The 25,090-nt window shown below is 40.5% G+C and overlaps 1 protein-coding gene across 5 annotated transcripts in view; it reads right to left on the bottom strand.

Annotated features, from left to right (window-relative positions):
* Positions 1-704: 704 nt before the first annotated feature.
* Positions 705-25,090, bottom strand: part of ccdc149b (coiled-coil domain containing 149b) — an 87,199-nt gene continuing 62,813 nt past the window's right edge. Inside the window, exons 12-18 of one of the 5 annotated variants that reach the window (XM_013132105.4) lie at positions 14,912-15,059; positions 14,377-14,453; positions 14,115-14,150; positions 12,659-12,799; positions 12,304-12,401; positions 3,969-4,044; positions 3,304-3,839 (exon numbers count right to left, since the gene is read on the bottom strand). In XM_013132105.4, coding sequence (XP_012987559.2) covers positions 3,982-4,044; positions 12,304-12,401; positions 12,659-12,799; positions 14,115-14,150; positions 14,377-14,453; positions 14,912-15,059 — 563 coding nt within the window. In that variant the 3' untranslated portion in view covers positions 3,304-3,839; positions 3,969-3,981. Of the gene's footprint in view, positions 1,264-3,303; positions 3,840-3,968; positions 4,045-12,303; positions 12,402-12,658; positions 12,800-14,114; positions 14,151-14,376; positions 14,454-14,911; positions 15,060-25,090 lie in introns of those variants that run through there. The other 4 variants (XM_020044561.3, XM_020044562.2, XM_020044563.2 and 1 more) reach the window with 4 other exon arrangements.

Below are 25,090 nucleotides of genomic sequence, written 5' to 3'. Positions count from 1 at the left end.
CACTGCAAGGTCAGTTCCACCCTGGCTTATGACACGGGTCCTAAGTCTGGAATGGTCCTATCGATCAATCCTCCGACGGAGGAACTTTTTATGTTGCCACCCAGCGATTCCTAAGGCTCAACAATATTTATAGTTGTGCTTATTTAGAACCGGTTCACTCATCGAGCCTGAGGTACTGAAAGTCGCCCCTATCGTACTTGCGTTGGCATTATATAGCCTTATGTTCCGTTCAAACTATTTTCTGGTTTGCTTATCCTCTGTCTGTCTGGGCATTCCCTGCTCTAAAGTGGTCAGAAGTCAGATCTTTTTTATGGTGGGGAATCAAGGATTGTACTCCTTCTCGGGAAAGAATCCTGAATTAACCCACTTCTTTTATCCTAAAATATTCTATCAAATATAACCGTACTGTATATTAAACCCAGACCAAATCCCTCAAGGAATTTATGTATTTTTACGCCACCTTGGAGCAAACCAGTACCAAACACACTCTCAAGACGATTGCGTCTACCCCTTTCTCTCAGTTGCCTGCAAGGGACCTGGATGGGAAACTGATATCGTCTCAAGGTCTAAGGTTGATTTATGGAGAATGCGGAATCTCACTGTCTACTATCTCTCGTAAAAACAGGGCTGCAGCTCAGAGGCAGAGGAATTATGATCAAGCATTTGACAATCACACACCTACACAGAGACCAAGAGGAGACAGAGCGTTTACAAGTTCCTACCTTTATTTAGTCAATCACTAGTACAGACAGTGCCGGGTTCTAAGAGGGTCCAATAACCAAGAGTCAGATCAACTCTTCTCTAGTCATCGCTCCAACAGCAAAAAGCGCACCTTTATCCGACCCTTCAGGCCCTTTTATAAAGTTTTTTATTCAGGCCCTTTATGAGGGAGGTACACATTTTCACGTAACCGTACAATGATTGGTTTACCATAATATTATCTTTCAGTTCCCTCCCTTGGTGTATGAAGGATATACATATTATACAACATTGTTCAATGATTGGTTTGTCACTATCACATGACCTCAGACTTTACCACCCCTCCCATAGTCCTTAGTTGGGGTCTATGTAGGCCCTCCCCATTTCTTCACAGAGCTGTTGAAAGTTTTCTGTTGTACTGGGGTCGTTCGGTTCATGCACAAACACCAAGGGGGAGGTGGGTAGGTGTATGTCATCCGTCTCAGGTCCTGGTGTAGATTGTTGATCCGTTTCCGTTGTCGGCTGTTGCTCCCGAAACCCTCGGCTCACCTCCTGTACTCTGCCCTTTTTCTCAACAAAACCCCATATTTTTATTACTTCCTGTTTGAGGCAGCCTGGCACCCTGTTTTGGGTTTATATTCAAACATGCTAGTCTAAAAAATGTATTCTGTGGGGAAATACATAAATTACATAAATACACAACTAACATATAGTGATGTAATTGCTCTGTGATGTAGTACAATGTTCTGTTACGATTGTAATTGCTTTTAAAGATTCAGTCAGAAACGTTTGCGAATAACCAACCTGGTCTCAGAATGATGACGTAGACAATTTTACATAAATGTTAGGCAGGGGATTTCGTGAGATATATTACGTGCAGTAAAAAAAAAACAGTCAACATGGTTAAAAGCGGTGACCTTCCACATCTTACCCAGGCACGCTACCCACTGGTCCACTGGGGAACCAGTAACTAGTCCTGGCGAGTGGTGTTGTCACAACATAAGATTGAAGTGATTTTCTTTGTAATCCTAACCCAAACCATAACCCTAACATTAACCCCAGTGCTGTGATAGCTAACCTTAACCCAAACCCTAACCTGAACCCCAGAGCTGTGAGACGTAACCTTAAACTAACCTTTTTTGTTTCCTAACCGTAGCCCAAACCTTAACACTAACCTTAACCCTGGTGCTGTGAGATCTAACCTTAACCCTAACCCCAACGCTGTGATGCCTAAGGTCAATGTAACGTTGACAATAAAATGTCTTTATAACATATACTAGCGACCTTGCTATTGTTGTTACTCATCCTAAAACCCCATGTCTAGTGTGGGTCAGTGGGTAAGGCAACTGCCTTGTAATCCTAATGTCACTCCTTCTTGATCCTGGCTGTGTGCTTAGGGTAACTGTGCTTCTGGAAGGTAAACCTTTGCCCAAGTCTGAGGTCCTGAACACTTTGGAGCATATTTCTTTCAAGTATCTGTCTGTACTTTGCTCCTTACATCTTTTCTTGGTCATGACTACTCCAAAAAGCAACCCCACAGCTGCCACATGATGAACAGTGTCCAGTTTCCTCCAGACATGATGCTTGGCATTCAGGCCAAAGACCTCAATCTTAGTGGCATCAGACCACAGAATCTAGACCTTCTCATGGTTTGAGTCCTTTAGGTGCTGTTTAGCAAACCCAAAGCAGGCTATCATATGCATTTTACTGATGAGAGGCATTCAATAAATGCTATATTGATGGAGTGCTGCTGAGTTGGTTGTCCGTCTGCTGGATTATCCCATCTCCAGAAAGAAACTGGAGCTCTTTCAGTGAACAATGGGATCTTGATCACCTCCCTAACCAAGACCCTTACCCCCTGGTTACTCAATTTGGCTGTGCGACCCGCTTTAGAAAGACTGGGTGGTTGCAAACTTGATGGAGGCCTCTGTGTTGATGGGGACCTTCCATGCTTCCAAAATCTTTTTTGATACCCTTTCCCAGATCTGTTTTGACACAATCCTGTCTCAGCGCTGTACGGACAATTCCTTTGAAATAAATGCTCCATACCATACCATACCATCTTCTTCCGCTTATCCGGGGCCGGTTCGCGGGGGCAGCAGTCTAAGCAGAGATGCCCAGACTTCCCTCTCCCCAGACACTTCCTCCAGCTCTTCCGGGGGGACACCGAGGCGTTCCCAGGCCAGCCGGGAGACATAGTCCCTCCAGCGTGTCCTAGGTCTTCTCCGGGGTCTCCTCCCGGTGGGACGGGACCGGAACACCTTCCCAGGAAGGCGTTCCGGAGGCATCCGAAACAGATGCCCAAGCCACCTCAGCTGACCCCTCTCGATGTGGGGAATAAATGCTCTGAAATTCAATGTCAGTTGTCGGACCATAGTCAGACAGGTGTGTGCATTTCCAAATCATGTCCAATCAACATAGCACAGGTGGTCCCCAGTATTATACACATCTCAAAGTTGAATCAATAGAAACAGGATACAGCTGAGCTGAATTCCAATCCTTATGTAATACTTATGTAAATGTGATATTTCAAACATTTAAGTACATTTCTGCGTTGTCATTAGATTGATATTTGTGTGTAGATTGATATTTTTCTTTTGGTCAATTCTAAAATTATTCTGGAACAACATGGAAAAAGTGAAATAGTGAATAGAATCCCTGTCATACCTCAGCCATGACATTCTAAAATGTTTAAATAGTATTGATGTCACGTGGAACATACTGGCATATCCAGGTGCATCTTAAAAAAATTGAATATTGTGGAAAAGTACATTATTTTTATTCAAATGTTTTGAGATGCACCTGTACACTGCCTGGCCCCCCAAAAAAGTCATACACACTAATATTTTGTTGGAATGCCTTTAGCTTTGTTTATGGCACACATTTGCCATGGCACTGTTGACAACCTTATGCAATATCACAACATTTATTATTTAACTTTTTGCCGATCTTGTATTGATGACGGGAGAGTTGAACCACTCCGTATGGTCTTCTCCAGCACATCCCGAAGACTTTCAAGCGGTCTAAGGTCAGGACTCTGTGGTGGCTTATTCATGTGTGCAAATGATTCATCATGCCTCCTGAACCACTCCTGCACAATTTGAGCCCAATGAGCCTGGCATTGTCTTTCTGGAATATACCTATGACATCAGAAAAGTCTATTAATGGGATAACCCAGTCATTCAGGTACATTTTGCCCCGATAATAACACTGCCTCAAGAGGCTTACATGCATGATGGGTGCATTGCAATATGCGCTTCCCTTCTTACCCTGACGTGCCCCTCAGTCTGAAATAGGGTAAATCTGGAATTTTTTTGGGTGTTCCCGGTCTGCAATGGTCAGTACCTATCAAAAGTGGAACAAGGAAGGAAAAGCCAGCAACAGGGTCATGGGCTGCCAAGGCTCAGTGATGCAGTGATGAAGGCTGGCCTGTGTGGTCCGATCCAACAGATGAGCTACTGTAGCTCAAATTGCTGAAAAAGGTCATGCTGGTACTGATAGATATCAGAAAACACAGTGCATCACAGTTTGTTGCGTATGGGGCTGCATAGCTGCAGACCAGTCAGGGTGCCCATGCTGACCTCTGTCCACTGCCGAAAGCACCTACAATGGGCATGTGAGCATCAGAACTGGACCACTGTGCAATTATGAATCACATTTTCTTTTACATCACGTGGATGGACGGGTGTGTGTGTCGCTTACCAGGAGAACACATGGCACCAGAATGCACTATGGTAAGAAGGGAAGTGAAGAAGGCGGCAGTGTGATGCTTTGGGCAATGTTCTGCTTGGAAACCTTGGGTCCTGCCAGTCATGTTGTTGTTGACACATACCACCTACCTGTGTTGTTGCAGACCATGCAATGGTATTCCCTAATAGCACTGACATCTTTCAGCAGAATAATTCGCCCTGCCACAAAGCAAAAATGGTTCAGGAATGGTTCGAGGAACACAACGAGTTGTAGACTTGGCCTCCAAATTCCCCAGATCTCAATCCAATCGAGCATCTGTTGGACGTACTGGACAAACAGGTCCGATTCATGGAGGTCCCACCTCTCAATGTACAGGACTTAACACTAGAACCGCCAGGCCTTTCAGACCCTCAATATTTGCCTGAGCCGAATGCCGTTTTTTGGCGTCATTAGCATATGAATCATCCCTATTAGCATGGACATTCTCCTCTGCAGCATCACCATCCAGCCAGAGCATCATTTCTACTGGGTTGTCATAAACGTATATGGAAAAGTCTAAGCAATTAAGAATTACATAATTTATTTGTTTTAAATGGTTAATGAACTTGAAAAATACAAGAATGTGTTTGTATTAAATGTCTTATCATATGGAAAAAAAAGTACAAAAAAATAATACATTGATACAATGATTATTTCTTAGAACATAGGTTAGACTATTTTCATTCGTTTATTAGGCTCTACAAATGTACAAAATGAAAATTACAGAAATTATTCAAAGATAAAGCCATTAGAATTTAGTCTTCATTTTGATGTACAAAGTAAAATAAGAGACATTATCAACTAGTTTGTGAAAATCAAAGGATATACGCATGAATAGCCTACATAGGCCTAAAGCATGGTTGCTTGATAAAAACAATATATTTCAAAGAAATAATTACATAGGCTACAACCTATTTGTAGAACTAAAATTGATAAAGTTGATCAAATTAATTTTATTTGTAAATTTGATACAGAACGATTGCTGATATGCTGCAGCATCTGCACGTCACACAAACAAAGAAAACTATCAAGTGCACTGCTAGTTTTGCCATTGTGAACTAAATGCTGTAAATTGGGTCTGAGATGTGTCTGACCTGCTCACAGAGTTCACATTATATACAGTGGTTATAAAAAGTCTACACACCCCTGTTCAAATGCCAGGTTTTTGTGATGTATATGAATGAGACAAAGATAAATCATGTCAGAACTTTTTCCATTCTTAATGTGACCCATAATGTGAACAATTCAATTGAAAAAATAACTTAGGGAAAAATTAAAAACTCACAACCTGTGCACACCCTTAAACTAATACTTTGTTGAAGCACCTTTTGATTTTATTACAGCACTCAGTCTTTTTGGGTAGGATTCTATAAGCATGGCACATCTTGACTTGGCAGAATTTGCCCACTGTTCTTTTCAAAAGCACTCCAAATCTGTCAGATTGCAAGGACGTCTCCTGTGCACAGCCCTTTTCAGATCACCCCACAATTGGATTCAGGTATGGGCTCTGGCTGGGCCATTCCAAAACTTTATTCTTCTTCTGGTGAAGCCATGCTTTTGCTGATTTGGATGTGTGCTGTGGGTATGGTGTTCTTTGGGTGATGTGCAGTGTCGTTTTTGCGCCAAACATACCTTTTGGAATTATGGCCAAAAAGTTCAAACTTGGTTTCATTAGACCATAACACATTTTCCCACGTGCTTTTGGGGGACTTGATGTTTGTTTTTGCAAACTTCCGCCGGGCTTGGATGTTTTTCTTTGTATGAAAAGGCTTCCGTCTTGCCACCCTACTCCATAACCCATTCATATGAAGAATACGGGAGATTATTGTCACATGTAGCACACAGCCAGTACTTGCCAGAAATCCCTGCAATTCCACCGAGGCGTTCCCAGGCCAGCCGGGAGACATAGTCCTTCCAGCGTGTCCTAGGTCTTCCCCGAGGTCTCCTCCCGGTGGGACGGGACCGGAACACCTTCCCAGGAAGGCGTTCCGGAGGCATCCGAAACAGATGCCCAAGCCACCTCAGCTGACCCCTCTCGATGTGGAGGAGCAGCGGCTCTACTCTGAGCTCCTCCCGGGTGACCGAGCTTCTCACCCTATCTCTAAGGGATCGCCCAGCCACCCTGCGGAGAAAGTTCATTTCGGCCGCCTGTATCCGGGATCTTGTCCTTTCGGTCATGACCATAGGTGAGAGTAGGAACGTAGATTGACCGAGAGCTTCGCCTTGCGGCTCAGCTCTTTCTTCACCACGACAGACTGATACATCGACCGCATTACTGCAGAAGCTGCACCGATCCGTCTGTCAATCTCCCGTTCCATCTTCCCTCACTCATGAACAAGACCCCTAGATATTTAAACTCCTCCACTTGAAGCAGGCACTCTCCACCAACCTGAAGTGGGCAAGCCACCCTTTTCCGATTCTGTGTATTCTGTGTTGTATGTATGGTTGTACTGCTGCCTGTCATGGCCAGGACACTCTTGAAAAAGAGATTTTTAATCTCAACGAGTATTTTCCAGGTTAATTTATTTTTTATAAAAAAGGACACAGGACCCCATATTCCCAAAGCACCCTCCACAGGATGCCGGGAGGGACACAGTCAAATGCCTTCTCCAAATCCACAAAACACATGTGGACTGGTTGGGCCAACTCCCATGAACCCTCCAACACCCCGTAGAGGGTATAGAGCTGGTCCAGTGTTCCATGGCCCGGACGAAAACCACACTGTTCCTCCTGAATCCGAGGTTCTACTATCGGCCGTATTCTCCTCTCCAGTACCCTGGCATAGACTTTCCCGGGTAGGCTGAGAAGTGTGATCCCCCTGTAGTTGGAACACACCCCCCGGTCCACCACCCCGGTCTGCCATCCCAGAGGCACTGTCCCCGATCGCCACGCGATGTTGCACAGGCGTGTCAACCAAGACATCCCCACAACATCCAGAGACTTGAGGTACTCAGGGCGGATCTCATCCACCCCCGGTGCCTTGCCACCGAGGAGTTTCTTGACTACCTCTGTGACTTCAGCCTGGGTGATGGACGAGTCCACCTCTGAGCCCTCATACTCTGCTTCTTCAATGGAAGACGTGACGGCGGGATTGAGGAGATCCTCAAAGTACTCCTTCCACCGCCCGACGACATCCCCAGTTGAGGTCAACAGCTGCCCACCTCTACGTTAAACAGCATTGGTAGGGCACTGTTTCCCTCTCCTGATTGTTGAATCTTAATCTTAAGTAAAATAAGCAGAGAAAATTCTAAGAGAGACAATAAGATGTGTGTGCGATTTAGTTTTTCTTTCCTAATATAAAAACTGTAACGTAATAATACGCTTGTTGAGTTTGTAATTCGTGACTAGTAAAGAATATCACTGGTATTTTGTTTGGTGAATAATTATTTAGCATAATATATTTGTAGATTTACATTTGATATTTACATTTTATGTATTAGCCTACAGAATAAGCTGAAACTCCTATTGTAATGTGTGATAATACAAACAATATAGGCTACTTATGTTTCAATAAAAGCCTAATTAAATATTTTAATGGTCATGGAAATCTTGTATTTCATTCAAATTCAACCAAGGCTCACGCATTCATCCATTGACATCATGCATTCAGTGAAGGCTGATAAGCGCCTGGGTACCATTTGGATACCAACGCTAGGAAAACGGGGTAAGAAAACAACAGGTAAATCTTCTCTAAATAGTTTTCCATTTGTCAGTTTCGAATTCTGACAACGACACAGTGTAATATATGTCTATTTAGGAAAAGTCAAGGAAGGAGGAGGGGTGTAGCTTTCAAAATGTATTTTAATTATTTATTAATTATTTATTTAATTTATTTTAAAACTCAACGGCAGTTGCCGTAGGCGGTTCTAGTGTTAAAGGACCTGCTGCTTACGTCCTGGTGCCAGATACCACAGCACAGCTTCAGAGGTCTAGTGGAGTCCATGCCTCGATAGGTCAGGGTTGCATTGGCGGCAAAAGGGGGACCTACATAATATTAGGCAGGTGGCTCATAATGTTATGGCTTATCTGTGTACTGTAGTAACAAAAAGGAAACTTTTGTTTTGAGGATAAATAAATTAAATAAATCAAAATGTTAGGCTCAATAGTCATTGAAATGTAACCATAGACTTTAATCAAGTAATCACACTTCACAAATTATGCATTGTACACTGGGGAGAACAAGTATTTGATACACTGCCGATTTTGCGAGTTTTCCTACTTACAAAGCATGTAGAGGTCTTGACGATGGGGATGGTGTTCTTGGGGTCATAGGCAGCATTCCACCTCCTCCAAACACGGTGAATTGAGTTGATTCCAAAGAGCTCAATTTCTCATCTGACCACCCAGTTCTCCTCTGAATCATTCAGATGTTCATTGGCAAAGTTCAGACAGGCCTGTGTGTTCTTGAGCAGAGGGACCTTGCGGGTGCTGCAGGATTTCAGTCCTTCACGGCGTAGTGTGTTACCAATTGTTTTCTTTGTGACTGTGGTCCCAGCTGCCTAGAGATCATTGACAATATCCTCCCGTGTAGTTCTGGGCTGATTCCTCACCGTTCTCACGAGGTGAGAAATTGCATGGAGCCCCAGACCGAGGGAGATTGACAGTTCTATTGTGGTTCTTCCATTTGTAAATAATTGCACCCACTGTCACCTTCTCACCAAGCTGCGTGGCGATGGTCTTGTACCCCATTCCAGCCTTGTGTAGGTCTACAATCTTGTCCCGGACATCCTTGGACAGCTCTTTGGTCTTGGCCATGGTGGGGAGTTTGGAATCTGATTGATTGATTGCTGCTGTGGACAGATGTATTTTATACAGGTAAGAAACTGAGATTAGGAGCATTCCCTTTAAGAGTGTGCTCCTAATCTCAGCTCGTTACCTATATAAAAGACACTTGGGACCCAGAAATCATTCTGATTGAGAGGGGATCAAATACCTACAGTGCGGAGAGCAAGCATTTGATACACAGACGATTTTGCATGTTTTCCTTTTTGCATGTAGAGGTCTGTAATTTATATCATAGGTACACTCCAACTGTGAGAGATGGAATCTAAAACAAAAATCCAGAACATCACATTGTATGATTTTTAAATAATACATTTGCATTTTATTCCATGACATAAGTATTAAATCACCTACCAACCAGTAAGAATTCCGGCTCTCACAGACCTGTTAGTTTTTCTTTAAGAAGCCCCCCTGTTCTCCACTCATTACCTGTATTAACTGCACCTGTTAGAACTCGTTACCTGTATAAAAGACACCTGTCCACACACTCATTCAAACAGACTCCAACCTCTCCACAATGGCCAAGACCAGAGAGCTCTGTAAGAACATCAGGGATAAAATTGGAAGAAGTTCAAGATGACGGTCAATCATGTGGTCTGATGAGACAAAAACAGAGCTTTTTGGTCAAAACTCCACTTGCCATGTTTGGAGGAAGAAGAAGGATGAGTACAACCCCAAGAACACCATCCCAACCGTGAAGCATAGAGGTGGAAACATCATTCTTTGGGGATGCATTTCTGCAATGGGGACAGGACGACTGCACCATATTGAGGGGAGGATGAATGGGGCCACGTATCGCGAAATCTTGGCCAACAACCTCCTTCCCTCAGTAAGAGCATTGAAGATGGGTCATGGCTAGGTCTTCCAGCATTACAATGACCCGAAACATACAGCCAGGGCAACTAAGGAGTGGCTCCGTAAGAAGCATCTCAAGGTCCTGGAGTGGCCTAGCCAGCTTCCAAACCTGAACCCAATAGAAAACCTTTGGATGGAGCTGAAAGTCCGTATTGCCCAGCAACAGCCCCGAAACCTGAAGGATCTGGAGAAGGTCTGTATGGAGGAGTGGGCCAAAATCCCTGCTGCAGTGTGTGCAAACCTGGTCAAGAACTACAGGAAACATATGGTCTCAGTAATTGCAAAAGTTTCTGTACCAAATATTAAGTTCTGCTTTTCTGATGTATCAAATACTTATGTCATACAATATGCATATTAATATGTAAATGAATTACTTAAAAATCATACAATGTGATTTTCAGGATTTCTACATGCTTTGCAAGTGGGAAAACCTGCAAAATCGGCAGTGTATCAAATACTTGTTCTCCCCACTGTAGGTCTAAATAATTGCAAAAATGTATCAACATAGTTTAATTTTCAATGAATCTAAGTAATCAACATAGTTTAATTTTAAAATGAATCTAAAATAATCATATAGGCCTATACAAATGTCATGCTTTGGTTGATTTAAAAGGTAATTAACGTGTGTTGAGTTAATTCATATTGTAAGTAAAGAATTTGACTAAGCTATTTGCACAGATGCAACTAAACAATTGTATGAAACACAATGTAACTTTTGTAACCGTGTAATTGTTCACAATTAACTGATAAGTGTGATTTCAAGATTTCACAAACAAACTCAAGTATTACTTTAGTAATACAGTGAATAAAAGTAAAGGTTATTCTTCTAAAAAATTTAACAGTATTCATTCCACCGTAAACCATCCAAGGCTAAATCTTGGGCAAGATAATTCCATTGTTGTGCTTAAAATATGCTGTGAAAGACCTTTATTTGACAACTAAACCAACAATAATTCAATTGTAATTGTGTTGCAATTCAATAGTAAATTTGTTAATACTGATAATACATAGGGACATTACTACTGATTACACAAGGAAATTATAAAAAGGTTTGACTGTCTTTTTGATTGGGCAAATAGATTGTAATATTATTGATCAATGCCTCCAGCAAATATTACCCAGTTGTCCATGTTGGAATTATGTGGAAGAATTGGAAGAGCATATAGTGCCTTCAGAAAGTATTCACTTTCTCCACTTCTTATTCTGTTATAGACTTAATTTAATTGATTACTTTTTGCTTTCAATCTACACAACACTCTATATTTTAAAAATTGTCAACTTTATAATATAAAAACAAACAGAAATATCTCATGTACATAAGTATTCAGTCTCTTTGCCAAGAAACTCCAAATTGAGCTCATATGTATCCTTGAGATGTCTCTAAGAATGCATTGGAGTCCACCTGTGGCAATTTGCAGTAATATTAGTAATTGACTGGACATGACACAGAAAGGCACACCACTATAAGAGGTCAATAGGATGTTTCACATTTCAAAGTGCTTGTAAGAGCAAATACCAAGCCATCAAGTTTATAAATTAAATTGCTGAAGCACTGAAAATTCCCAGGAGCACAGTGGGCTCTGTCATGTTAAAATGGAAGAAATCTAAAACCATCAAGTCTTCCTACAGCTGGCTGTCCTTCCATACTAAGTAACTGGTCAAAAAGATCTTGGACAGTGGCAGGGACTGAAAGACTGGTCAGGCTTGAGGGACGGATGAACAGAGAAAAATACAGAGGAAAGAAACCCTAATCCAGAGTAGACAGAACCTTAGACAGGCAACGATTCATCTTTTAGCATGACAACGACTGATAGCTCAAACCCAAGACAATGCTGGAGTGGCTTGGGGACAAGTCTGTGAATATCCTTGAATGACCCGGCCAAAGCCTGGACATATGTACCTAAGTTATTCATTTTTAATATGTTGGAATACAATTCTAAAAACATATTTTTGCTTGTTAATATAAGGTAGTTTGTGTGGATTGATGGCAAAAAAAGGATAATAAATTACATTTAGGCTATAACAAAAGAAAATGTGTAGAAAGATGTCCGAGGGGCAGGATGTTTACAAATACGGCTTTGAGGAAAGGGATGAACTCCCACCTACAGTCTTTTCTAATTGGTGCACCATGATTTCATTTGTGACAATGGTCTGACATTCGTGTTTTATCATCGCTGCTTGAGAACAGTAGGTGACTGATTTGTCTGTGTTTTTTTGCTTGGATGTGTCCATGCTTACTTCTGACATGGGAGACTCTGTCTCCTTATCCGTTGTCACTCTGGGCATGCCTTCCATCTGTGTCTCATTGGTTGCCATGTAGTTTTCTGCTCCATCATCTACAGTCAAAATAATTGAGATTGTTATGCTATAGATAAGATGTAGCAGCAGTAGTAACATTGTTATCACAACATCCAGAACAACGGAGTACAACAGAATGTTTAAATTGTCTGTTTGACGAATAAAAGTCATAGTATATAAGAGCCAATGAAAGGTATACATTTAATATTGACTGAATGTGAATGTAAGATATTTAATATTACTGCAATTTATTCAGTTGGCCCCACATAACTACATAGAACACAGGCTCATTCACCGGTGATGGACTGCATAGTGAAATGTACTTCCTGCTCCATAGGGTGAACCCTCTGTTCAGTGTATGGTACTTCTCTCTCCTCAGGGCTTGTCACAGTGTATCTAGGCAGCAGAGTTTTATTCAGGGTGATGGCATCTCGACCTCCAATCACAAAAAAAGCCAAAAAATATATCATAAGCACTTTGATAATGCCTGTACATTTATATAATAAACAAGCTATGACAACTTGTACATGCTACATCACAACAATGGTACTGACAAAAACATTACATTCCTAAGCTGCTCTGCACACAACGCTCTTACAGATAATTATTTTCAATACAACAGACTGGCATACATATATGAACAGATTGTTGTATCCGTCACAGATTCCCTAATCTTTGGTTGCATAACACATTAGAAAAGACAGGGTATGCATGGGTGGCAGGAAAGCTAAATCATGGCCTGGTCCCAGAACAATGGAAAAATGACAATAGGAGTTGAATATACTGCTCAAGTCAGCTTGGGACCAGGCTATTCTCTTGAGCTGAAACTGGGTTCAGAGGGATTGGATCAAACCAGAAAAGGAACCAGACAAGCCTAGTTCAAGCCGCCCGTGATTAAAAAATATGTTGTTGTCCCATCTGGACTCAAACCTGGGTCTCCCACAACAGGCTGTGCTTTTAACCACTACACCACAGAGCTGTACACTTACTGAGTGTCGGTATAAAAATCCTAATGCATAATTTATTTTGACCGTGAGGAGATTGGAACGCAGGACCTATAGTTTGCAGGTCCGCTTATCCAACCACTACGCTATTTAACAAGGGGTAGTCTGTCAGTCAGTCACTCAGTAAGAGACATTTGCTCTCTTGGGTTGTCTCTGCTTACGCGGTCCAGCAAAAAAACACATCCAAACTGGTTATGATTACAGGGCAAGAACAGAAAACATTTATATGGCCTAATATATTAAACGAAAAGGCTTATAGAAATAAAACTACATCAATTAAATAAATCCCTCTTGATATTATAAATACCTCATCATATCAGTAGTTGTAACAAAGTGCTTATAAGGATACCCAGCCTAAAACCCTAAAGAACACGCAATAAAATGCTGAAGCACAGGGGCCAGGAAAATAACTCCAAAGATAAAGAGGAACATTGGAAGAAACCTACTTATACATTTACTGTAATTGTTAGCTATCAACTACCTCATCAATGAAGTCTCTAACATGTAGTATGTTAATTTGTAAACTACTCTGTGGCGTGGTAGTAATTGTAAATTGGACAAAAATACAGGACAAAGTTAGCAAAATGTCTAAAACACATGTGACAGCCGTAAAGTTGTCTGGATTCTTCACTACCGCAATGCACTCTGGATAAGAGCATCTGGTATTTGACTGAAATGTAATGTCAAGCATGTCAAAAAAAAATTTAAATGAGATAATTGCAGTAATTACTAGCATTGGAAACATACTTCCAGAGAATCCCAGAGTAACATTGTAAGTCAGGCCTCCAGGAAGCAGAAGCAAAAGAAAGAGAAGAAACTGAGTATGGCAGAAAACATTTACAGCTCCAACAATCAAATCCCTCATGACACACATGACTGGGTACCAATGCGACTGGACATTTGTCATATGCAGGAAAAGGCTATAACAGAATAATCAATTAATGTTGCCTCTCATCTCTCAACAATAATGAAAGAGTGCAGAGAACCAAAATAAGATGGCAACAGAGACCTGGGAGGCTCCATAACCCTGACACCTCTAGAATCTTTAGTTTCTTCTCGAGCTCTCCTACTCGGTTTCCCAGAACCCTGTAGGAATAGTAGCAACACAGACAAGTGTGTTCAGTAGGCTAATGAAGATTTAAATCCAAACTGATGAAACCGATAGTATGATAGCAATTTTGATTATATAATAATACAATTTCAAACTTTTCGCCTCAAATTATTAACAGCATAAAATCGATTCCTTTTTTTAAACATTATTTCTTTCATTTACTTTTAGAATAGACAGAATGACAGGCGGTGAGCAATGGTGTTTCCTTTAATTTTTACCTAATGTGAGTGTTAGACTTCACAACAGTGCAGGTTTAAATGCATGTTCGAGCGACTACATAATTAGTCCCCAGTTTGTAAACTTACGAACTTGGGCCTATTAATGTAGGAACTTACAGGAACGTAGAGTATGGGTCCATTGTAATGACATGTGAAACCAAATTCTGATTAAGGAGGACATTTTAATATTTCTAGAGGGCAGGATAGCACCCTACTTGTTTGTTTGGCGCTGGTGCTGAATGACCAGATTCTTCTCATGGATGGTCTCCAGAAGAGCTGTAGCCAGGGACTTCAGGTCTGAGATTGACTGAGATGTGACAGGCAGACTGCATCCATTGTCCTCAGAAAGCAACAATTCATGGACTACACAAACAAAACATTAAGACAGTTCAGAAGGATGTTCAGAAGACTACTTGATTTAGTCTTTAGGTTTCCTTGCCATACCCAGATATTTTGGGTGATTTGTTTATATAAATCAAAAAATTCAATAGATTTTCCTGGCCCTGTTTCCAAATGTGAACAATTAAGCATTTGTGCCAAAAATCCCCACTTTCTGTATCTGTGAAAAATGTTTTTACCGGTGAGTTCAATGGGATTTGTTCCACATAATTGTTACAAATGTGTATATTTTTTCTCGCATTTCATGATTTCTTTCAAAGCTTATACTGCCAATTGAGTGCTTACAGCATAAGGAAAAAATTTTTTAAGGATACTGACACAGGTTTTGTTATTTTGGCTGTTTACCAGAATATATTCAAGTTAGTTAAATAATGAACATGGCCTTAAAATGCAGTCTCTCAGCTTTCATTTGAGGGTATTCATATCCAAATTGTAGGAAGGGTTTAGGAATCACAGCTTTTTAATATGTAGCTCTTTTTCAAGGGAACAAAAGTAATTGGACACTTGACTCAAAAGCTGTTTCATGGACAGGTGTGGGCTATTTCTTCATTATTTCTTCATCAATTAAGCAGGTAAAAGGTCTGGAGTTGATTCCAGGTATGGTATTCACATTTGGAAGCTGTTGCTGTGAAGCCACAACATGTGGTCAAAGGAGCTCACAATGCAAGTGAATCAGGCCATCCTTTGGCTGTGAAAAAAAGGAATCCATCAGAGAGATAGCAGGAACATTAGGAGTAGCCAAATCAACAGTTTGGTAAATTATGAGGAAAATGCGCTGGTGAGCTCTGCAACACAATAAGGCCTGGACGTCCACGGAAGACAAGAGGTGGATGATGGTAGGATCCTTTCCATGGTAAAGAAAAACCCATTCACAACATCCAGCCAAGTGCAGAACACTCTCCAGGAGGTAAGCATATCATTATCCAAGTCTACCATAAAGAGAAAGCTTCACAAGAGCAAATACAGAAGGTTCCCCAAAGTGCATGATCCGATGCATACCACATCATCTGTAAAACACACTGGAGGCAGTGGGCAGGGTGATGTATGGCTTCCAATGGCACTTCCAATGGCACTGGGTAACTAGTATTTATTGAAGATGTGACAGTAAACTGAAGCAGCTGGATAAAATCTGAAGTGTATAGGGATATATTATAAGTTGATAGGATGGCGCTTCACTTTATAGATGGAGAATGAACCAAAACATACAGCAAAAGCAACCCAGGAGTTATTTTAAGGCAAACGTTTGGTGATATCCACGTGTTCCAGACTTCAAGCAATCATTGCCTGCAAAGGATTCTCGACGAAGTATTAAAAATTTCATTTATGATTGTGTTAATTCGTGCAATTACATTTGAGCCCCTGAAATAAGGGGACTGTGTATGAAAATGGTTGCAGTTCCTAAACGTTTCATACAATATTTAGTTCAACCCCTTGAATTAAAGCTGAAAGTTTGTACTTCAATTGCATCTTGGTTGTTACATTTCAAATCCAGCGCACAGAGCCACAATTATGAAAACTGTCAGTGCCCAAATATTTCCAGACCTAACTGTATTTCCATACATTCTATTTTAAGATGGCAAGTTAACACACTAAATGTTTAATCACATTAACTTTATATATTTGAACAGGTAAGATCCAGTAGAGCTCATCTCCTTGAAGGGATTCAAAGCTAGATCAAATCTTTGCCGAACAAAAGTATATAATTAAGCATCAAGACACAAGGGTATGTGGTACATGGGCAATATACCAGTGTCATTCTTAGTCACAACGCCTGGTGGGTGGCCTTAACACAACACTTAGCCATGGTATTAATATGTACCACAAATCCCTGAAATGCCTTATTGCCATTACAAACCGGTTACTATATACCAGTTGTATACAGTATTTTATAAACTGGGTGGTTTGAATCCTGACTGACTGACAGCCATGGAATATGAGATTGTATACCACATGTATGATATGACTTCACTTCTAACCTTCTTATTGTATTGGTAACCAGTTTATAAATCGCATCTCAGGGGTTTGTGGTATATTGCCCAATAATCCACAGCTAAGAACTGTGGTGTACCTATTAACAGTTCTTAACCATGGTTTATTGGCCATTTACCACAACCCCTTGTTCCACTGCATTAATATACAATTACTTTCTGTCAATCAGCATTCAGAATTCAAAACCACCTGGTTTATTATATAGAGACAGCTGACAAATCAAAAGAAAAACCTGAATAAATGTGCCTCTTCTTGAGCCACTCCTTTGTTGCCTTGGCTGTGTGTTTTGGGTCATTGTCATGCTGGAATACCCATCCACGACCCATTTTCAATGCCCTGGCTGAGGGAAGGAGGTTCTCACCCAAGATTTGACGGTACATGGCCCCATCCATCGTCCCTTTGAAGCAGTGAAGTTGTCCTGTCCCCTTAGCAGAAAAACACCCCCAAAAGCATAATGTTTCCACCTCCATGTTTGACGGTGGGGATGGTGTTCTTGGGGACATAGGCAGCATTCCTCCTCCTCCAAACACGGCGAGTTGAGTTGATTCCAAAGAGCTTGATTTTGGTCTCATCTGACCAAAACACTTTCACCCAGTTCTCCTCTGAATCATTCAGATGTTCATTTGCAAACTTCAGATGGGCCTGTACATGTGCTTTCTTGAGCAGGGGGACCTTGCGGGTGCTGCAGGATTTCAGTCCTTCACGACGTAGTGTGTTACCAATTGTTTTCTTGATGACTATGGTCCCAGCTGCCTAGAGATCATTGACAATATCGTCCCGTGTAGTTCTGGGCTGATTCCTCACCATTCTCATCATCATTGCAACTCCACAAGGTGAGATCTTGCATGGAGCCCCAGAACGAGGGAGATTGACAGTTCTTTTGTGTTTCTTCCTATTGCAAATAATTGCACCAACTGTTGTTACCTTCTCACCAAGCTTCTTGGTCATGGTCTTATAGCCCATTCCAGCCTTATTTAGGTCTACAATCTTGTCCCTGACATCCTTGGACAGCTCTTTGGTCTTGGCCATGGTGGAGAGTTTGGAATCTGATTGATTGATTGCTTCTGTGGACAGATGTCTTTTATACAGGTAACAAATTGAGATTAGGAGTACTCCCTATAAGAGTGTGCTCCTAATCTCACCTCATTACCTGTATAAAAAACACCTGGGAGCCAGAAATCTTTCTGATTGAGAGGGGATCAAATACTTATTTCACTCATTAAAATGCAAATCAATTTGAAAAGAAATGTACATGCGTTCTTCTGGATTTTTATCTGTCTCTCACTGTTCAAAAGAACCTACCATTAAAATTACAGACTGATAATTTCTTTGTCAGTGAGCAAATGTACAAAATCAGCAGGGGATCAATATATGTTTTCCCTCATTGTAAATGCAGAAGCTTCAATACATGTCTACTCCATGATAAAATTAAGCAATTAAAATCCCATCGTGGTGTGTGGCATGTACTGTATAGATGCATGCACATTTTACCCACTCAAGTCCATGTATAATGCGGAGAAGGAACAGTTGTAGGGATGGCCATTTGTATTTTATTCTTTGACCGACAACCAACGCTTGTTAATTGATAATCAACCATTAACCGACAAGAAAACACTAATGTACGTAACGTAACCCATAAACAAAATATACCAAGATAAACTTGTTCTAATGAAAATACATGTATTTCTACATGCAAAATAGTAGTCAAGCATTAACAACAAATTTGCTAAAAACATCCAACAAAACACTTGGCTAAAAACAACCAACAAAATTGAAACTTCCTTCCCAGTACAAAAAACCTCCCTCCTCAGCTACAGCATGACCTGCCTGAACGGACAGCTCGTCCACTGTTTTTTTTTTTTTTTTTTAAATCAGCATGTCAACATGGACTGGTGTTAGTCTTGTGCACAATCGGTTTACTGTCAAACCCGCAGTGGAGAAAATCCTCTCAGACGGAACGGATGTCCCGTGGATGCACAGATAGCGCTTCACTAAAATAGCAAGCCTTGGGAAGCGTGTCTGATTTTTTCTCCACCAGTCAAGAGGATTGGTATCCAATGTAGGGGGATTGTCTCTCAGATAGGTGTCCACCTCTACCTTTGGGTCTTTAGCTTTTTGAGGGGCGCTGTAGACGTCTCCCAGGAGCAACATCAAGGCATTGCCTTGGCATGTTGTACGACACCAGCCTGGTCAGCAGGCACCGCTGTCTCATCATCTTCCCCCGTAGCACAAGCTATCTCATCTCCCCCAGTAGCAACAGCACTAGGCTCATCAGTGGCCACTTCCACAGTAGCGCAAATTTCCAGAAGTTTTTCTTTTGCGGCTTCTCTCTCCCATGTTGTAAAAAAACAGATGTTTATGTCTAGGATCCAGGACAGAGGCAATCAGCGCTGGTTTGGCCACCAACTCATCAGTGTCAACCTGTGGTTAACAATATAGCCAAATTAATGTCCCTCTTAATTCATAACCAAACAGGCTATTACGACAGTCATAGTAATAGACTAATAGTAAGCTAAGACACGCTAATGATAATAATTGAATAATTCCTTCCTAGGCTATTTAAAAAAAAATATTTAGGCAAATAAACCCGAAATAGCTTACCCCCATGCGGTCACTCAAGGACTGCCGAACCGTTGCCTTAAACTCTGTCACCCTTTGGCTGTCATCCTCAGCTCTCATCAGGTGTGTGTTTCGGAGACTGAAGGTGATGGGGTAAATGTTGGAATTTGACATGCCCACTTCTGTGGTCATGACGGTTTTTGTGCATTTTAAAGTCTCCAACACAGGCGCAATCTCCTCCATTATCTGCCAGTATTCATCTAGGATCTCGAGGGTTCTTATGAGGGGCCGTATAAGACATTATTCATTCTGGTACTCTCACATGCATACATTCTCCTTTCACATACATACATTTTCACTGTCATATACATACATTCTCCTTTCACACGCATATATTTTCACCCTCACGTATGTACATTCTCCTTTCACATACATATTTTTTCACTCTAACATACATACAGTTTTTTCTCTCATAAGAATATATTTTTAACTCACTCATTCATACATTTTACTCTTATATTTCTATATTTTAACTCACACACAAATTAATTTTTCTCTCATATTTCTATATTTAACATACATATTCCTAAATTTTTTATCTCATGCACATGCAGTCACAATTTTAAATAATATATGTATATAAGCAGAAAATGTATGCATGTGTAAAGAAAATATATGTATGTGAGAGAAGAATGTATGTGTGTATGAGAGAAAGTTTAGTGGAAACGGAAGGAGTATGGTTGAAACAGATGGCAGAACATTTCTCGCGCTGTGATTGGCTGTCAACCTCACCCTGTGATTGGCTGAGAAACTCGAGCAGGGACATGTTCAGGTCGCGATCAGCATGGACGGAGATGAGACGAACGGTTTGCAGCAAGCCATTGGAGTTTTAGGAACTATTTTTGCTCATCTGCACCTAACGTTGTTCACAGCACGGCAGGAAGTAAAATGAGACAACTTTTCAGACCAGGGGGCAACTCACCCTATATGGAAAATAAATATATTTTTGCAATTATAGAAAATACATTACAAAATGTATTTTGAAGCCCATATTAAAATGCATTTTTCAGGTCCTGTGAAAGTAAAAAGATGAAATGTAATTACTGACGTATTGATTATATCACATTTAGGTTTGAAACACATTTTATAGATGTGTACATTACCAAAATACATTTAATCTTAGTCACAAATAGTCCAACATACTAAGGGAAACTTGGTAATACCACTACTTGTCTCTCAAATCCACCTACTCCTGTTTGGAGTAGTGGTTAGCCTGCCTAGCTGTAGAGCATAAGGTTGCAGGTTCAAAACACCCCCTTATCATATATTTAGACATGTTTTTAAAAAATGCATTAAATTCATTTTTACAAATATATTTACGCGGCCAATTTCAAACATTTTTGACATTTATTTTCCAAATGTGTTCGGAAATATAATTTACAAATGTATTCAAAAATATATTTAAAGGTCCCATGACATGCTACTTTTTGTAGGCTTTAATATAGGCCATAGTGGTCCCTAGTACTGTATCTGAAATCTTTTTTCAAAAATTCAGCCTTGCTGCAGAATTATAGCCACTACAATACAGTCACAGAATGAGCTTCCTTCAAACGGCCCGTATTGGTGTCTGTGACTTTAAATTTTAATGAGGATGAAAAAGACGAGGCAAGGTGGTGGGTGGGCGTGGCCTTTACTATCTTGCGGCAAAGGTAACGTGCATGTTTACCGGTATGTCTGGATCATATTGCAAGGGCACGAAGACACATTGAAGCATTTCAGTTTGACCCAGAATCCGATCCAGATGGAGAAGCAACGGATGAAGAAGTTGCAACTCAGCGCCTCCAGAAGGATGTTTCCGAATGGTTAGTTAAAAATATTATGTCTATATGATACTTTGTTAGGATGTCTGATTATCATGTAAGTTAAAGCTAATCTGCTTTTGCCTTTTCATGTTTCTCTGATTTGTGATGATTTTAAAGCTGTGTTAGCATCTATATCAGTAAATATTCTAGTTTAGAGAAGAGGGTTTTTTTAAATGTAAAAGTTCTCCCTTCATATCATGAAGCCACGTTACACAAGATATATAAAGCCTAAATATTTATGTGCGCGCAGGAGTAAATAATTTTGTTGTGTAACATTATGTACATAGTCGTCGGTGAAATGTTTGCCACAGACATGCAAAACTTTGGGAAGCTGTGTCGGCGCTTTTCCGGAGAAAATGAAATCATTCCACTGGTTCTTCTGTGGCATGTATGAAGGAAGTAAAAAAAGGCTTCGTTGCTCATCTCTACATCCTATTACTGAGCAATTATTGTGTTTCCTTCGCTCAAAAGCCATGATGCCCCTCCTCCTCGCGTAGACAAATTGAAGTCGCGCTCACACACGTGTGCCTCACACCTGGCTCTATTTAAATTCTTTCTCTGGGCGGGCAAAGCAGAAAAAGGGGAGTTACCATGGGAGTTAACAATTTCTCCTTGCGACGTCACAAAGAGACGGGTCCAGATCAGCCTGTTTGATTCTCCGTTTTCTCCAAGTCAAAGATAGAAAATGCTCAATTTACACCGAATGGAATTTTTAGAAAATTTGGGACCATATATAGGCTAGGTGAACTCATATTAATGTTAAAAAACCTCACAAAATGAAAATTTCATGTCAGGGGACCTTTAAAATACATTTATTTTCTTTATGGGACAAGTCAGTGCTACAGGCCGACCGCCTCACGCTACACAAGACCAAACCCGAGGATCACGGCAGTCTTTACGATATCAAACACAGCAGCACTTTGGCAATTGGGTCCCTCGTCTGAGGAAAAGGTAAGAATAATAAGCTCTATTTTTGTGGTGCTGATTTGTATAACTGATTGGATTGTATATTGGTCAGTGACTGCGCTTTTTCCCCCACCTGTCTAGCCATAACCTCCCACAATTGTTCACTGCACTGACATATTGTAAGGCTTCAATCATGCTCTTTGTCACGTTTATGACCTGGCTTCCTCAGATGTAAATATATCAATTACGTTACTCTAATGAAGAGAAGGAACAACAGCCATTGAAGTTAGTTTAAGGTTGGATATTCGAAATACATTCTTCAATCTTTAGCAACAACTTTTTAGTAGTTTCAGCGGCAGAAGCAGCTGGAGTCCGCTGGAGGACGGTTAGCCTGATTATATGTTGAATATCCAACCTAAAACTAACTTCAACCCAGTCCACGCAATGACTGTTGTTCCTTCTCTTCATTACAATAACGTAATTGATATATTTACATCTGAGGAGGTGCATACTCCAATATGTCAGTACAGTGAAGGCACACAATTGCGGGAGGTTAAGGCTAGACAGGTGGGGAAAAAAGCGCGGTCACTGACCAATATACAATCCAATCAGTTATACAAATCAGCACCACAAAAATTGCTTCAATGTGTCTTTGTGCCATTGCAATATGATCCAGACATACCGGTAAACATGCACGTTACCTTTGCCGCAAGCTAGTAAAGGCCACGCCCACCCACCACCTTGCCTCGTCTTTTTCATCCTCATTAAAATTTAAAGTCACAGACACCAATACGGGCCGTTTGAAGGAAGCTCATTCTGTGACTGTATTGTAGTGGCTATAATTCTGCAGCAAGGCTGAATTTTTGAAAAAAGATTTCAGATACAGTACTAGGGACCACTATGGCCTATATTAAAGCCTACAAAAAGTAGCATGTCATGGGACCTTTAAATATATTTTTTAATACATTTGGAAAACATTTTTCCGAACACATTTGGAAAATATATGTCAAAAAGGTTTGAAATTGGCCGCGTAAGTATATTTGTGAAAATGTATTTAATGCATTTTTTTAAAATATGTCTAAATATATGATAAGGTGGTGTTTTGAACCTGCAACCTTATGCTCCACAGTTAGGCAGGCTAACCACTACTCCAAACAGGAGTAGGTGGATTTGAGAGGCAAGTAGTGGTATTACCAAGTTTACCTTAGTACGTTAGACTATTTGTGACTAAGATTAAATGTATTTTGGTAATGTACACATCTATAAAATGTGTTTCAAACCTAAATGTGATATAATCAATATTTCAGTAATTACATTTCATCTTTTTACTTTCACAGGACCTGAAAAATGCATTTTAATAGGGCTTCAAAATACATTTTGTAATGTATTTTCTATAATTGCAAAAATATATTTATTTTCCATATGGGGTGAGTTGCCCCCTGGTCTGAAAAGTTGTTTCATTTCACTTTCTGCCGTGCTGTGAACAACGTTAGGTGCAGATGAGCATGTCCTTTGCTGCTCAATGAAAGAAATAGTATCAGAGCATGTTAAAATAGTTCTTAAAACTCCAATGGCTCGCTGCAAACCGTTCGTCTCATCTTCATGCTGATCGCGACCTGAACATATCCCTGCTCGAGTTTCTCAGCCAATCACAGGTTGAGGATGACAGCCAATCACAGCGTGAGAAATGTTCTGCCATCCGTTTCAACTATACTCCTTCCGTTTCCACTAAACTTTCTCTCACACACACATACATATATTTTCTTTACACATGCATACATTTTCTGCTTATATACATATATTATTTAAAATTGTGACTGCATGTGCATGAGATCAAAAATGTATGAATATGTATGTTAAATATAGAAATATGAGAGAAAAATATATTTGTGTGTGAGTTAAAATATAGAAATATAAGAGTAAAATGTATGAATGTGTGAGTTAAAAATATATTCTTATGAGAGAAAAAAAACTGTATGTATGTTAGAGTGAAAATATATGTATGTATGTGTGAGAGTAAAAATATATGCATAGGAGAATATATGTATGTGAAAGGAGAATGTATGTATGTATGTGAGAGTGAAAATGTATGTATGTGAGAGTGAAAATATATGTATGTGAAAGGAAAATGTATGTATGTGAGAGTACCAGAATGAATAATGTCTTATACGGCCCCTCATAGGTTCTGGCTTCTTGTAGCTTTGTAACTGTTCGGTCAGACAGAACTGCTGTAACTGCCCACCATTGTTCAAAAAGTCTTTCAAACATGTCGCACACAGAGTTCCATTTATTTTTGTATGACTGGATGAGCTGGTGTTTCGGAAGTTTAATTTGTTCTTGTTTGGCTTCCAGTGCCGTGTATGCAGGGTTGCTGTGGTTGAAGTGTCTAACAAGCCGCCCAACTGCAACGATGACGTGATGCACAAACACCTTAAATCCATAATTTACTGCCAGCTGCAGTGTATGTGCAAAACAGGCAACTGAATCGCAGTTTGCCCGCATGGGAGTTAGCAGCCACGACATTGAGAGCATTGTCGTGGACACATGCCGACACTTTCCCATTTAGATCCCAATTCTCCACCGCATCAATCAGTTTAGCTGAGAGGTTGTCAGCTGTTTCTCTCTGGCATTCTGTTAGTAGGCATGCTGTCTCTCTCTGGCATCCTCGTCAATAAAGTG

This window comes from Esox lucius, chromosome 25 (assembly GCF_011004845.1).
Source record: "Esox lucius isolate fEsoLuc1 chromosome 25, fEsoLuc1.pri, whole genome shotgun sequence".
Lineage (NCBI taxonomy): Eukaryota > Metazoa > Chordata > Actinopteri > Esociformes > Esocidae > Esox > Esox lucius.
The sequence above is the reverse complement of the archived record's forward strand: the minus strand, read 5'-3'. Positions and strand labels throughout refer to the sequence as shown.